This window comes from Talpa europaea (assembly GCF_964194135.1).
Source record: "Talpa europaea genome assembly, chromosome: 10".
In the NCBI taxonomy this organism is placed as follows: domain Eukaryota; kingdom Metazoa; phylum Chordata; class Mammalia; order Eulipotyphla; family Talpidae; genus Talpa; species Talpa europaea.
In genome coordinates, this window is record NC_140077.1 from 28937339 (window position 1) to 28953163 (window position 15825).

General features: G+C 37.7%; 1 protein-coding gene across 4 annotated transcripts in view; it reads right to left on the reverse strand.

The window, feature by feature from the left end:
- MARCHF8 (membrane associated ring-CH-type finger 8) overlaps window positions 1-15825 on the reverse strand; it is a gene marked incomplete at both ends in the record, with an annotated part of 76977 nt that overhangs the window by 18596 nt on the left and 42556 nt on the right. For all 4 annotated transcript variants that reach the window (XM_084244410.1, XM_084244408.1, XM_084244411.1 and 1 more), the window contains one exon: window positions 3944-3994. In XM_084244410.1, the coding sequence (XP_084100536.1) occupies window positions 3944-3994 (51 nt within the window). The remainder of the gene's footprint in view (window positions 1-3943; window positions 3995-15825) is intronic.

Here is a 15825-nt window from a genome sequence, read left to right on the forward strand (position 1 = left end):
GTGGTTAGGATGGGCCACTAGAAAGAGGTGACAGATTTCATAAATCCTGCACTTGTCACAGAGGGTCAATAAATGGCATTCACTGATATCATTACTATTAATCAAAACAAAGTCGAGTACTGAGTGAAAACTGTGCCATCAGAATTGACAGACACCCTTATATTCTTTCTTTATCAACTCTGTCAGAGGATGGCACCTCAATGCCCATTTTGAAGACAGTAAGTTACCACAGACCTACCAGTCTCTTATACATCCAATGTTTGTTTCCTTCTTTAAAAGGTGATTGCAAGGCCTCGCTGGTGGCACAGGGGTTAAAGACAGCACGATCAAGCTACTGCCAGCCTCTACAGCATGAGTTCGATCCCCAGCTGGCTAGGGAGCAACCCACATGGCACAGCAGACCTCTCCTGGCTCGCCCGCTGCTCCCCTCAGCAGTGTATTTCAGTACATCTGCTTGTTCTGCTCCCAACCCTGTCTCTGGTAAATCCTCTCACCTCCTGCACTTCTGCCTTACACCCCAGTTCTTGTATGCATAAATAAATTTTTTTAAAAAATAAAAGCCGATTGTAGTTTCTGAGACGAAAATGAAACATAGGATGGAGCCTCAAAAAAATGCTGAAACAATCACTTTGTCACAAATCTAGATAGAACACTATGAGACAGACTGAAGGTTTACTTTCACCTGTTCTCAACCTCTAACTTCATATGCAAGAACCAGTAAGCAGCAAATAGTAAACTGTACAGCGTAACACAGACTGCAAGTCACTTATTAAGGTGACTGATTAACATGAGCACAAACCAGTGCTGAACCCAGCTAGAGGCTGAGTTAGCAGAAAAAGTCTACTGACAAGTGAATTCAGGTAGTATAAATGGTCTGGCCTTCTCTTCCATCTTCTATCTCAAGGGTATGACACACCTGCTACACTAAAGATAGAGTTTTACATATCATGGTCTAAAAGTGACTTCAAAAAACATGTTCATTTTATAATTACTATAATAAGAAACTACATTCTCAAAAACCACATTCTTTAACAGCAGCCCTGCCTTCTATCCACTAGCCCCACTTCACTGGTTCATGCCTAACAAATTGTTATTACACTAACTTAGGGAGGAGTACATTTTGCATAAAAACTTCATGCTAGGGCCTCCCCGGTGGCGCAGCGGTTGAGCGCTGGGTTGCGAAGCTGCCCGCGGCCTCTGCGGTGCCGGTTCGATCCCCGGCTGCTCCCTGGCCACCGGAGGAGGGTCCCACATGGCGCGCAGACCTCTCCTGCCGCCCGCTGCTCCCCTCAGCAGTGTACTTTGGTCCTTCTGCCTGCTCTGCTCCCCGCTCTGGCTCTGGTGGGTTCTCTCACCCTCCCGCACCTCTGACTGTACCCAGTGCTTGTATAAACAAACAAACAAATAAATAAATCTTTAAAAAAAAAAAAAAAAAAAAAACTTCATGCTAAATGGGTTCAGTGGGAAGTCACCTGAGCACACACGACCTAAGATTTTCCTCTGAAGATGGAGAAGGCCCAAACCTCTTTGGCTGTGCTCCGCACCATAAAACTTTCAGGTTTTCATTTCCTAATGCTTGTTTCTCTTGTTCCTAAATGCATTATACTGTGGAGCTAAAACTTCTTTTAAAGAAAATTCCAATCCTGACTGGAGGAAATCTCCAATGGCCATGCTTGGTTTATTTCATTATTTTATGCCAGCAATTAGGCTGGCACAGAGAACACACAGTAAATACGTGTACAAGAAAAAAGAAAATAAAAAGCAAAGGCATGCCTTGGTGCCTGTTCTATTAAAGCCACAGTTCTGATTAATTGTCTTAAATTTAACCCCCATATGGCATTATTGTAGATAGTAATCATCTACATAGTTCTAGTTTAAAGCATAAAGTTCAGCCTTTGCTGATTCACAAAATAACAACCAAGGAGTATCCTGGAATCACCAGGGTGCAAGGACGGCGGACAAGAGTCTATTTACTAACTCACCACAGTAAGTGAGGTGCTCCTTACAAACATTATCTCCTAAGACCACATACGTATAGCTCCTTGCAATACGTATATAGGCCCAAAACCCTGAAGATTGTATTATTACCCTAATTTTACTGTTCAAAACATTAAAATTCAGAAGTGTCCTTCCTCAAAGCCACAGGGCTAGTAAATCCTCATCCATCTAATTGGGAAGCCCACCTGGAGCAACTCCCCAGACTTGTGCTCAATCCATAAAATGTTGCTCTAGATACTATAAGCCAATAGTTTACAGGCTTTTTTTTTTTTTTAATAACTATGCTCTCTTTCATATAAAGTTTTACTAAAACCACAAACAGGCATATATCTGAAGTACAGGATAATATTAGCCTTCTTTCAGAACTGCCCTTAGCCATTGGGGCAAGGCAATGAGTACTACTACATGCTTCCAAAAGGTTTAATATGTTTTAACTAGACAGGTCACCTGGATCTGTACCTTCTCATTTTTCTTGATGCTTAAGTGTTGGACAGCTCCTTCAAACCATGTTAGGGCACAACCAGTTATTTTACTCAGACAGTAATGATCTACACAGTTCTAGAGCTCAGTTCTGTAGCTCCTACATTCATGGTTGAAGGAAAAGCAAAAGAAAAGAAATGGAGGTTAGACTCTGAGGGAGTACTTGGTAAAAGGTATTCTTATGAGGTGGCAGAGGCCTGTGACTTAAGTGACTGGTCTGAAAGGAAAGAGGGTCAAGTATGAAGCAAGGGGCACTCTCTCTAAATGATGGATGTTATTACATCACAAATACGCCAAAGAACAGATTAATTAATTTCTCAGAGGATTTGTTAGACTGTACTTTTAGTTTAAAAAAATAGGGTTATATGAATGAAAAAATCTTTGTAGTTTGGAAATTAAAAGGGCATATACTGTGACTGTTTATTTCAGAGTACTTAGTGGGCCTGGACAGCAGGACAGGTTTTGTCACACTGTTCAGATTTTCGTGTCAGTGTGTGACTGACTGGTGTAAACATGGGAGAAGGTCCATTTCTGCAAGGTCCCTGCATGGACATAACTGCACAGACAAGGCATTGGCCACAGCTAAATGTAGACAGTAATCGGTCTGGGTTGAGATATGAGCAAAGAGGCAGCAAGTTCACTACACAAGACACTTGTCTGCTGGCTCCTGGATCATACCTGGCATCTGCTGAGCTCTTTGGCAGGCCACTCAAGTAACTACACCATACATATGTCAGTGCTGCTTGAGGGCCAATTTAACCTCTCAGCCCTCCTTGTTCTGGTGACCGTCCAGCTGGAAGTGGCCTTCTGATTCAGTTCTGGCCAGTGAGATGTAAACAAATGTCAGGCAGTTGTGTGGGGCTTCTGGGTTAAGTTTCTGCCTTCCTGATGAAAAAGACAGACTGACTTCTCCATCTTTATCATTCATATTCCTGCCAAGGCCACCGCCATGGTGCCGGGAGATCTAGCTCTCATCCTGAGAACCTGAAGTGTTAAGTATGAGGATGACAACATTCTAAGGAAGGTGACAAAGAGAAGAAAGAAAGTCTCTTCGTCTCTGGCAACATCGGTGAGCAAATGCGTCAGCCTTGGCCCATCTACATCCAGACATTTTGTCATTGAAACCATATAAATCTATAATTATTTAAGTCACCAGAGTTAATTTGTTTCTGTCACCTAATTGAGGTGACAGATACTCTGATAATTCTCTAAATATCTTTTATCTGAAAGCAAGTGGTTCCCATTGGAAGAAATGGGGGTTTCTTCTATCAGTCATTTCCCCCCCTTAAAATTGCCTCACTAGTAGCACAAAATAGCTATATTCTTTTTTTGTATGGTTTCAGAGCAGATTAAAGAAATGTATCCAGAACTTTATGTCCTAAAAAGAAAACACTAAAAACACATTCCAGGTATAAAAATATAAAATAGCCCACTACAAATTTAGCATATTTCAGTGGGACTCTACCTTAGAGATGTTACTTGAGTGACTCATGGAATGTCCCAAAGTCTTCTCATTCTGCAAGAAAACCAAACAGTGTTAAGTATAAAGCTTGGATTAAAACGTGCAAAGAACAAGTAATTGATCATGACAAGGCTACTGACAGGTCATTCCTTCAACTACAATTTGCTGAGCACAAATCACTCTGTACTAGCTAGCTATCAGCTACTGGAGAATTTAGCAAAGATGACTAAAATAACTGTCCCTGTGCTAAAGGAACTTAAATTAACAAAGGAACAGGAATTTAGAATTAATGTAAAAATATGAGGGCAATAAATGCCTTACTACACATTCAAGAGGAGGTTCTAGACAGATATAAAGGTTGCTCTATCTTGTGCCTCCCCGGTGGTCTAGGGATTAAGTCTCAGTGCTATCACTGCTACTGCCTGAGTTCCATCCCCAGTCAAGGAGCTAACCCACAGACTGAACAACAGACCTCTTCTGTCTCTCCCACTGCTCCCCTTAGCAGTGTATCTCAGTAAATCCTCCTGTTCTACTCCCCACTCTGTCTCTGATGAATCCTCTCACCCCACCCACCCCCACGCCTCTGGTCTACACCCCAGTTCTTCTATGCACACACACGCACACACACACACAAAATAAATAAAAATTAAATTTTAAAAAAGTTGCTCTATCCATATAATTTGATAAATGAATTTAATAACAAAAGTTTTTATTTTCCATTAAAACAATTCAATATTTTATATTGGTAAAATCAAATAAATAACAAGTTCCATTATATACAGTAGTTTTATTTTTTTTAAAGATTTATTTATTTATGCTTGTAAGAGCTGGGGTACAGGCCAGAGGTATGGGGTGTGAGGGGATTCACCAGAGACAGAGCGGGGAACAGAACAGGGAGATTGACCGAAGTACACTGCTAAGGGGAGCAGCAGATGAGTCAGGAGAGGTCTGCTGCGCCATGTGGGTTGCTCCCTGGCTGGTCGGAAATCGAACTCATGTTGCAGTGGCCGTAGATAGCTTCATAAGTTGCATCTTAACCCTTGCACCACCAGGGAGGCCCAGATACAGTTGTTTTAAAGTCTGAAAGCAGTCATATTTAGGGCTGCTTTCTCTATTATTTTGTAGGAAAATAAACAGTTCAGTCCCAATATAGATCTGATTTTCCCCCCATTAAACATTGCTATATTTATTTGTACAGAAAATCTAATAAGTTCAGGAACACAACAGACCTATCTTCTAGGAAGCAAATCTGAGTATTAGTTCAAATCAGTTGTTCACTTATTTATTCCATATTTGTTTACTGTGGGATTCCTATATGCAAATAAACATGTCAGGCACAGACCAGAGACAAAAATAATTCTTTTTTTTAAAGATTTATTTATTTATGCATACAAGAGCTAAGATACAGGCAAAGATAAGGGGGGAGGGTGATATTCACCAGGGACAGAGTGGGGAATACAACAGGCAGACTGACTGAAATACACTGCTGAGGGGAGCAGCGGGCTAGACTGGAGGGGTCCGCTGCACCATGTGGGTAGCTCCCTGGCCAGTGGACGGCTTCACAGTGCTGTGCTTATTTAACCCCTTGCACCAGGGAGGCCTGAGACAAAAATAATTCTGACTTCTAGGCCTGATAATGTTAAAAGAGAACTGCTTTGAAACCATTTGTGCAGGGAATGTATAACTAGGAAAAAGTTGAAAGAATGGCAAAAATATGATATATTACATAAAGTGGGTGACACCAATCTGTCCTACAATCCAAATGGCATATTTCTGAGTCAGAAGATAGTTTAGAAAATATCAATGTCAAGAACTGGGATTAGGCATACCAAAGAGGAAAAGTTTTATTCTAGGTATAAGCTTCAATGCTCAATAAAAACTTTGACAGATTACTTCTACACAATCTGTAAAATGTCTAGTCTGATTAGAGGATGCCACCACTTGTACCCTGGGAGATATGACAATCTCACAGCAGCTCCATCCTAATAGAAGGCACCAGCAAAAGCACACTGTGATGCATATACTTCCTGGCTTGTCTTTATCTCCATGTCCCTTTGGTGAATTCTTTTTAACTACATTAAACAAGAGAGCGCCTCAGACCTCAGCTCTTCTCATTGTTGTGTCCCTTAGACTAGTGCTTCTCGAACTCTGTGCACTTGAATCATTTAGGGGTCTGGCTAAAATGCAAACAGATTGTGACTTGTTAGGTCTGAAATAGGTTGAGAGTCTGCATTTTCAATAAGCTCTCAGATGACTCCTTGCTGCTGATGCCAAACCACACTTTAAGGTAGAAGTTTCATTTAAAATCCTGAGCCAGAATAATCCATAAAAGCTATGACTCATTTTTTCAAAAGTAAATCAGGACTATTATAAAAGTAAGTTTCTGTTTAAAAGATGGCAGTGAGGCTACAGTTAATTTAATACAAATAAATCAATCAGGATACATACACTGGGAAAGACTTAGTCTGAAGGTGTGAGAAAGAAAATTTTTGTGAAAGTAAAATGTTACCAAATCACAAAGATAAAGGGAAGCTCTGCTGAAAAAATAAGAAACATTTCACAACTTAATCAGTACTGTCAATGATGTTTTGCAAGTCCATGTATGGCTCCAATAGACTATACCTTGGGGCAAAACAAAGACCCAAAGACTAAACACATCCTGGAAAGTAGAAGCCAAGAATTAATAAGAAGATAATGAAGTGATATGTCTAAGCAAGTTTTTTTAAGATTCTGTATAAAAGAGTTAAACAAAATAACTTCATGTGGGAGTTCTACTGAGACACTGACCAGAACTGGCCACTAAAAAAAACACAAAATTTAAGAAACAAAAAAACCTATGTGTAACAGACACTACTGCCTACCTAATACCCAATCCTACTGACAGAACTCTCCAGAAATGGACCCAGCTAAAAATTCTCACTTCTTCAGACTATTTTGTCTTAGAAAAAAGTGGAACATAATTAAGAGCACCAACATATGCACAATGGGAGTACCAGGGGGAAAGAAGAGAAAGGAGACAAAAATAAATAATGGCTGAAAAGTCCCCAAATTTGAGGAAAACATCACTCTGCACACTCAAAAACCTAAATTAAACTGCATAATAAAAGGAAGGGAACCACACTCAGACAACCAAATTAACAGGCTGAAATACAGAGAAAATTTTAAAAGCAGCAAGAGAAAAATATCTCATCATATATACAAAGGAACCCCCTAAAGACTAACAATGACTTCTCCTCAGAAACTATGGAACCTGAAAACTGGAGGAAGACGAATTTAAAAAACTGTAACAAAAAGAATGTCAACAAGAATACTATAGTAAGTGAACCTATTTTCAAAAATGAAGATATTCCCAGAAAAACCAAAACTCAAAGAATGTGCTGCCAGCAGAGATACACCTTAAAAGAAACACTAAAGAGAAGTTCTTCAGGCTGAGAGCAAGTTAACACCAAATAGTAATTAGAAACCACATAAAAATTACAAAGAATGACGGTAAAACTAATTATATAACTATGAAAGACAATATACATGCATCCTTCTTTTCTAAAATGATTTAAAAAGGAATTTTATAAAAATGTGTATTTAACTGTATTCTTGGACCTACAACATAGATAATGTAATACTATATTGACAATAACAAGCAAAAGCAATGGGAAAGTACAAAGTGTAAGGAAATAATGACAAATGGCAATTCTAACCCACAAAAATAAATGAAGAGAATGAGAAAGGGTAAATAACTTTAAAATAATAAACTCTATAAATAATACATGTTCTCCTTTCTTTTACTTATTTAAGAGACAGTTATATAAAGTAATAACTGCAACGATAAATTGTGTTGATAAAAAATACACAAATGTATGATGATATTAAAGAAAGGGAAGAAGGAACAGGAGTACATAGGAATAATGTCCACATATTTTAATAGAATTAAATTCTATGAATCTGGGTCTCCCTGGTGGCGCAAAGGGTTAAGCACCGCACTATGAAGCAACCCGAAGCCTCTGCAGCACGAGTTCGATCCCGGCCGGCCAGGGAGCAACCCACATGGCGAGGCAGACCTCTCCTGTTTTACCCTCTGCTCCCCTCAGCAGTGTTCCCCACTCTGTCTCTGGTGAATACTCTCACCCCCACCCATACCTCTGGCCTGTACCCCAGCTGTTGTATGCATAAATAAATAAATCTTGAACAAAGAAATAAATTTTATGAATCTGAAGCAGAGTCTGTTTAGGGAAAAAATGTATACTGCAAGCACTAAGAAATAACTTAAAAAAAAATCACTTCGTGCAAAAGAAAACAGTAAAGGAGAAACAAAACATGTATATATATTATATATTAAAAAAATGAAAAGGTAGACATATTGCACCATATTAATTACAGTATTTAACAATCCAGCTAGATAATTTTCAGAGTGTAAAACAAGTTACTGGATAAATAATAGTTTATTTCAATAAATGAGGTTGGGACAATTGGACATACACATGCACACAAATGAAACTTGATTCTCTTCTTCACACCAAACACAAAAATTATAAAAACTCAGTATTTTGTAAAAACACAATATAAAAACTCAAAATTAATTAACCAGGCCATAAAATAAAAACCAAATTTAACTCTTATAGTAAAATGCTGGAGTAAATCTTCATGATTATGGATTAAGCAAAGTATTCTTTAACATGACAACAAAACCATAAATGACAAAAATAAAAAAACAGATTAACTGTTAAGTGGACTTCATCAAAATTAAAATGTTTATGTTTCAAAAGACGGTCAAGGGCCTCCCCTGGTGGTGCAGCGGTTGTGAGCTGGGCTGCGAAGCTGCCCGCAGACTCTGCAGGGCCAGTTCAATCCCAGGCTACCAGCGAGGGTCCCACATGGTGCGCAGACCTCTCCTGCCGCCCGCTGCTCCCCTCAGCAGTATACTTCAGTCCTTCTGCCTGTTCTGTTCCCTGCTCTGGCTCTGGTGAATTCTCTCACCACCCCGCGCTTCTGACTGTACCCAGTGCTTGAATAAATAAATCTTAAAAAAAAAAAAAAAGATTCCAAAAGACGGTCAAAAAATGAAAAGAAATTTACAGCATGAGAGGAAATATCTATTAAATATATCAAGTGAGGGATTTATAGCTAGACTATATAGTATCTAAATAATGGTTATAAATTCAGTAATAAAAATAATTTTAAAATAAGCAAATGTTCTGAACAGACATTGCTTCAACAAAGATATTCAAATGGCAAGAAAACACATGAAAATAATAGAGAGAAACTTTCTAAACTTGATTAAATGTATCTACAAACAATCTACAGGTAATAATAATCTAATGATGAAAAACTAAATGCTTTCCTCCTACAATTACATGTGCAAATTCTGAAAACTGAACAAAAAAATTAATTCACTTAGAAAATAGGTAAAGAAAACAATGGAAAGACAGTGCAATGGAGATACTACTCAGATGGCAAAAAAGCATAAGAGACATTCAACATCAGTAGCCATTAGGAAAATGCAAATTAAATCATGAGGTATCACTATACACCTATTAGAATGGCGAAAATAAAAACAGTGACATCAAACAAATGCTGGCTGAGGATGTAGAGAAACTATGTCACATATATTGCATGTAGGAATGTAAACTGTCACACTGACTCTAGAATACAATTTAGAAGTTTCTTTAAAATTTAAAGATGCAATTTCCAAACATGCACTTAACATGAAATCACTGCTCTTTCGGGCATTTATATCAGAGAAATGAAAACATGTGCATGATATTAATAGCAGTTTTTGTTCAACCAAATGACCTTCAACATTTAAAAAAACACTGTGGTATACCTACCATGGGATACAGCTTAGTGGTAAAAATGAGATCTCAAAAGAATTACACTTAATAAAAAAGGAGAATCCCAAAAGATAAAATCGGAGAAAATGAGGATAGGTCAGGGCTTGTTGGTGGTTAAGGTGGGAGCAGGGGCAGGAGGAAATTGGGTGTGGCTATGTAGAGGCACCTGAGGGATCCCTGTGGTAATGGAAATGTTCTGTATCTTAACTATAGCAATGTCAGTATCCTGGTTCTGATACTGCATTATAGCTTTCTAAGATGTTACTACTGGGTGGTATTAGATAAAGGATACATGAGGTCATGCTGTATCATTTTTACAACTGTATATGAATATACAATTATTCCATAATATAAAAGTTTAACTATAAATACACATACATGTATATGTGTATTTATATGTGTGTGATTAAAAATCGTAATGAAAAGGTAAATATAAAAGCAGGATACAACTACATGCTGCCTACAAGAATAACATTTCAAATACATAAACACACAGAGACTAAAAATAAAGGGTGGGACACCAATAACAAAATTACACTAATCAGAAGATGACAGAGATGGTTTAAATTACCTGGCAAAGACTTTAATAAGCAGCTAATACAAAAATGCTCCAATAAGCAATCGCAACACTTTTTTTTTTTAAAGATTTATTTATGCATGTAAGAGCTGGGGTACAGGCCAGAGGTGTGGGGGGTGAGAGGATTCACCAGAGACAGAGTGGGGAACAGAACAGGCAGACTTATAGAAATACACTGCTGAGGGGACCAGCGGGCGTGCCAGGAGAGGTCTGCAGTGCCATGTGGGTAGGTCCCTGGCCGGCTGGGGATTGAACTTGTGCTGCAGAGGCTTCACATTGCTTCATAGTGTGGTGCTTAACCCCTTGTGCCACCAGGGAAGCCCCGCAAAATTCTTGACATAGAAAATAGACTCAATAGCAAAGGAAAAGAAGACTAACAGTAGATTAATATATAACAAAAACAGAAGAAAATAATTAAGAACTCAATAGAAAAATATATTCAGTATAAACAAGAAAAATGATTTTGAAAATATAGGGAGGGACCTTAAGCAAAAACAAATGATGTAATAGCCATGTCACTGGAATTTAAAAAGGAAGAAAACAGTATTGTACTGAAAAATATTTAAAGAACTAGCTAAAATTTTCCTAAATTTGGAGAAAGATATAAACCTACAGATTCAGAACCTGAATGAACTCCAAATGGAATTAACTGTAAGAAAAAGAAGAATGATTCAAATGACTGAATCAGGAACCAATGTGACCAGTAAGAAGTTGTCAAGTGCTTATTTACAATAGCTAAGCTATGGAAACAACCCAAATGCCCAAAAATAGATGACTGGATCAAGAAGATGTGGTACATATACACATGGAATATTACTCAGCAATCTAAAAAGGTAAACACATGCAATTTGCAGCAACATGGATGGAGCTAGAAGGGATCATGCTCAGCAAAATAAGCCAGAAAGAAAAAGAAAAATACCCAATGGTCTCACTCATAGCAGAATATAGAAAACCTAAATAAGGGACCAGGAAAAAGACTATAATGAAGAAAAAAATCAAAGTCAACAAGCAACTATAAACCAGAGACACACTAGGGGGTGGGGGCGGATGGGGAGAGGAAGGATTAGGGTCAAAATAAGGGGGTTCAATTGTATAGGGAATATAACCAAAATGAAAATGCATACATTGTGCAAAAATGATGTAAGAATTATATAAAATAAAATATTAGAAAAAAAAAAGAAGTTGTGAAGTGATGACAATGAAGAATTGTCTACTCAGAAATGAACAGCTGGTAAAAAATACCCTTTAGGAATGAAAGAGGAAATAAAGAATGACAATGAAGAATAACAGTCAATATAGCCACTCTAAAAGTATTTGCTTAAAGGAAGTTCTTCAAATAAAAGGGAAATGATACCAGAAGAAAATGTGGGATATCAGCAATAAAGAAAGGGCCACAGAAAGTCTAAGCATTTGGTAAAAAACAATTGATTGTGGCTCTCCCCTGGTGGCGCAGTAGTTGAGTGCTGGGCTAGGAAGCTGCCCACAGCTTTTGCAGCGCAGATCTCTGGCTGCGGCGAGAGACCCACATGGCACACAGACCTCTCCTGCCACGCCCGATTGCTCCCCTCAGTAGTGAATTTCGTCGGTCTGCCTGTTCTGTTCCCCACTCTGGCTCTGGTGAATATTCTCACCCTCCCGCGCTTCTGACTGTACCCAGTGCTTGTACAAATAAAATAAATAAATCTTTAAAAAAAAAAGATTGTTTTCTCTTGACTTCTTCAAAGTAGGTTTGATAGGTGAAATTTAAACAATAACATTCCATCCAGGGTTTTCAAAGTATGTAGATGTAACATATAAGAAAAGTAGAGGATAAAGGGCAAAGGTAAATATTTTCTACATTGTGGTAAAATTTCTACATTCCAAATTAAGCAGCAAAATATTGATTCTAAATAGATTGTAAAAGTATGTATCTTGCAATTCAAACAAAAAAATACAGATATCAATAGTTAAAATCAAAATAAACATGGCAATGATTGCATTAAGTGCACATGCCATAATCACAACAAATAAAAAACAGAAATGGGCAGGAATAACTTTTTTTTAAAGATTTATTTATTTATACAAGAACTGGGGTACAGGCCAGAGGCACGGGAGGGTGAGAGAATTCACCAGAGACAGAGCAGGGAGCAGAACGACCGAAGACACTGCTGAGGGGAGCAGTGGGCGAGACAGGAGAGGTCTTCTGTGCCCTGTGGGTATCTCCCTGGCCAGGGATCGAACCAGTGCTGCAGAGGCTGCAGGCAGCTTCACAGTGCATCGCTCAACCCACTGCACCACTAGGGAGGCCCAGGAATAACTTTTCAATGATCAACTATACGCTGTCTATAAGAAATTCATTCTGATGATATAGTAGGTTAAAAATAAAAGAATAAAAAAATATATACCATGCAAACACAAATCAAGATACTCCAAGGGGGGGGAAATACTCAAAAGTTCATCAATGGAGAAATGAAAAAATATATATATAGTACTGTACATAAAGTGATTTAATCATTTAATGTCACTTAATGACTGGCATACATTCTAAGAAATGTGCAGTTAGGAAATTTCATCATTGTGCAAACATCATAGAGTATAATTACACAGACCTAGATGATATAACCAATACACACCTAAGGCTCTATGGGATAGCTTACTGGCACCACTGTTGTATATACAGTCCACTGTTGACCAATACAGCGTGACCATATATCAAAACAAAGGAATATTATTCAGCCATAAAAAGTAATGAAATATTAACACATTCTACAACATGGATAAACTCTGAAAATATTATTCCCAATGAAAGAAGGCAGACACAAAAAGTTACATAGTGTGTGGTTCCATTTACATAAAATATACAGGACAGACAAAACTATGTGGTCAGAAAATAAATTCGTGATAGCCAAGGGCTTGGGAAGGGAAGACTGAGAAGTGAGTACTAATGGGTATATGTACTTACATTGAGAGGGCAGAGCTTCTCTCCCTGTGAAGCTGGAATGTACCACCTTGCATATGTATGTGTTCTCAAACTTGAAAGTTCCTAAAACCCATTAATTAGGGGATTTCTAAATCCAGATTTCATTATGTAGGTACTGGCATTGGTAACTGTCCTCCATTCCTAACCCCTCTTTGCTCCCCTAAGGTGGGGGAATGGGACTGAAAGTCCCAACCTTCTATTCATGTGGTTGATCTTTCTGGTGACCAGTCCCATCCTGAAGCTATCTGGGGATACACCAAGGATCACCTCATTAACATAAATTCAGGTATGTTGAAAAGGTTCGTTATAAATAACAAAAGACACACCTATTACTCAAGAAATTCCAAAATCATTTGGTGCCAGAAACCAGGAACAAAGACCAAGTATTTTTTATTACACCACACATTTGAAAGAAAAAAAAATCACAGCCTGTGAGTGCTGGAGAAGATGCAGAGAAAAAGAAAACCTATTGCACTATTGATAAGAATGTGAGCTGGTGAAACCATTATGGAAAGCAATCTGGATTTACCCCTTCAAAAACTGAAAATAGAAGTACTGTACTGGCAATCCCACTCATGGGCAGAATATGAAATCATCAACAAAAATAGTGTTTGTCCCACAATAACCACAGAAGAATTATTTATAATAGCTAGGACATGGAAGCAGCCTAAATCTCCTTCTGTGGACAAATGGATCAAAAAAGGTGATACATCAATACCATGGAATGTTATATAGCTACAAGAAAGTTTGAAATGCAGCCATTTTTAACAAAATGGAGGACATAAGAATTAAATGTAGCAAAGTAAGTCAGAACAATAAAAACAAATATTGGCTATTCATATAACAGATAACTGGACAATGTAAAACATTTTCAAAAACTACTGGACATCAACAAACTTCCTAAGGGCTCAGAGGTTAAGAAGGAAGAGAAGCAGGACAAGAGGGGGAGCAGGAAGTGACAAGAGGACATAAGGAATGGTGCTGGGGGAAAATATTGCCCTGATCAGTGAATCAATTGAATTACATATCCCAAAATTCACAGATTGAAGTCGTAGACCCCAATGTGGCCATATTTGAAAATAGCACAAAATTAATGTTAAATAAAGTAGTAACAGCAGGGCCCTTATCTGATAGAATTGGTGATCTTCAGAGAAGAGGACCAGGGTTCACTTCTTTGTCTACACACACAGTTTCATTATGGTAGTCCAAACATACTAATATAGTGGGCAAAAAATGATTTTGAAAAATTATAAAATAATCTACATCTATTGCAAAAATAAAAGCAAAGCCTAGGTAGCTTTAAGGAATTTTTTAAAATGGCATAAAATATCATTTTAGAGAAAGTTCAAATTTAAAATTAAGTTTACGGCTCATTTTAAATGTCATTACAATTTTTACTCAGAAAAAAAAAATTACACCACAAAAACTAAAGGGGAAAGCCTACAGTTTATTAAAACTCTTTCAACAGATGAACTAAATCAATTTATTTAAAGTAATGCAAAATGCATCAATAACTGTCTTTAATAAAACAATATAGTCCAAATTTACAGTAATGTGAATATCTACTTTATTTTTTAACATTTTAATGTGGCAATAATGATGTAACACTCAACTAGAAGTCATGTGGGATGATGAAGCATATGGCCCTAATAGCTAAATACTTGTTCCTGGGTCATTCATTTATATTCTCTGGATTTTGGTTTTAGTCTTTATAAATAGGGCTTGTGTGAAAGGGAGTGGAGGAGAGAAACTATCAGAGATGACCCTTTGGTTCCTCTGAGCTCTTAAATGTGGTTGTATTTATGGGGAACGTGTTGCCCTGCTTAGTCAGTACCAGACATAATGCAGTTTTAAACTTACCCCTAAAATTATGAATAGGTTTATATTTCTAAAACTCTTTCTGATATAGGCTGATAAATTAAATGCTTTTTAAAATGTCACAAATGATTTGAATGATAATCTTCCTAGAAATATAATGATGAATACAATATTTTCCTAATGCACTTTTTAAAGATTTATTTGTAGTTATACAAGAACTGTGGTACAGGCCAGAGGCGTGGGAGGGTGAGAGGATTCACCAGACAGAGCAGGGAGCAGAACAGGCAGACAGACCAAAGACACTGCTGAGGGTAGCAGGAAAGGTCTGCCACGCCATGTGGGTCTCTCCCTGGCCAGCTAGGAATTGAACTCTCGCTGCAGAGGTTGCAGGCAGCTTCACAGCACTGCACTCAACCCTCTGCGCCACCAGGGAGGCCCTCCTAATGCATTTTTTATTAAATAATTTTCATTTTCATTTGCTGACTATGAACATTATATTGGGGGGAAAATGTTTTGTATTCGGTGATTTTTTAAAAAAAAAACTTAATTATATAAATAGTAAAATAAACAGATTTTTAATTTCTGCCACTTAATAGATCCAATAATTACATATACCCTTGAAATTAGCTGGAAAACCTTTATCAATAAAAAATCAGAATGCATTTGCTCTAAAAGTTGTAATAGAAATTATAACACTGTAAATACT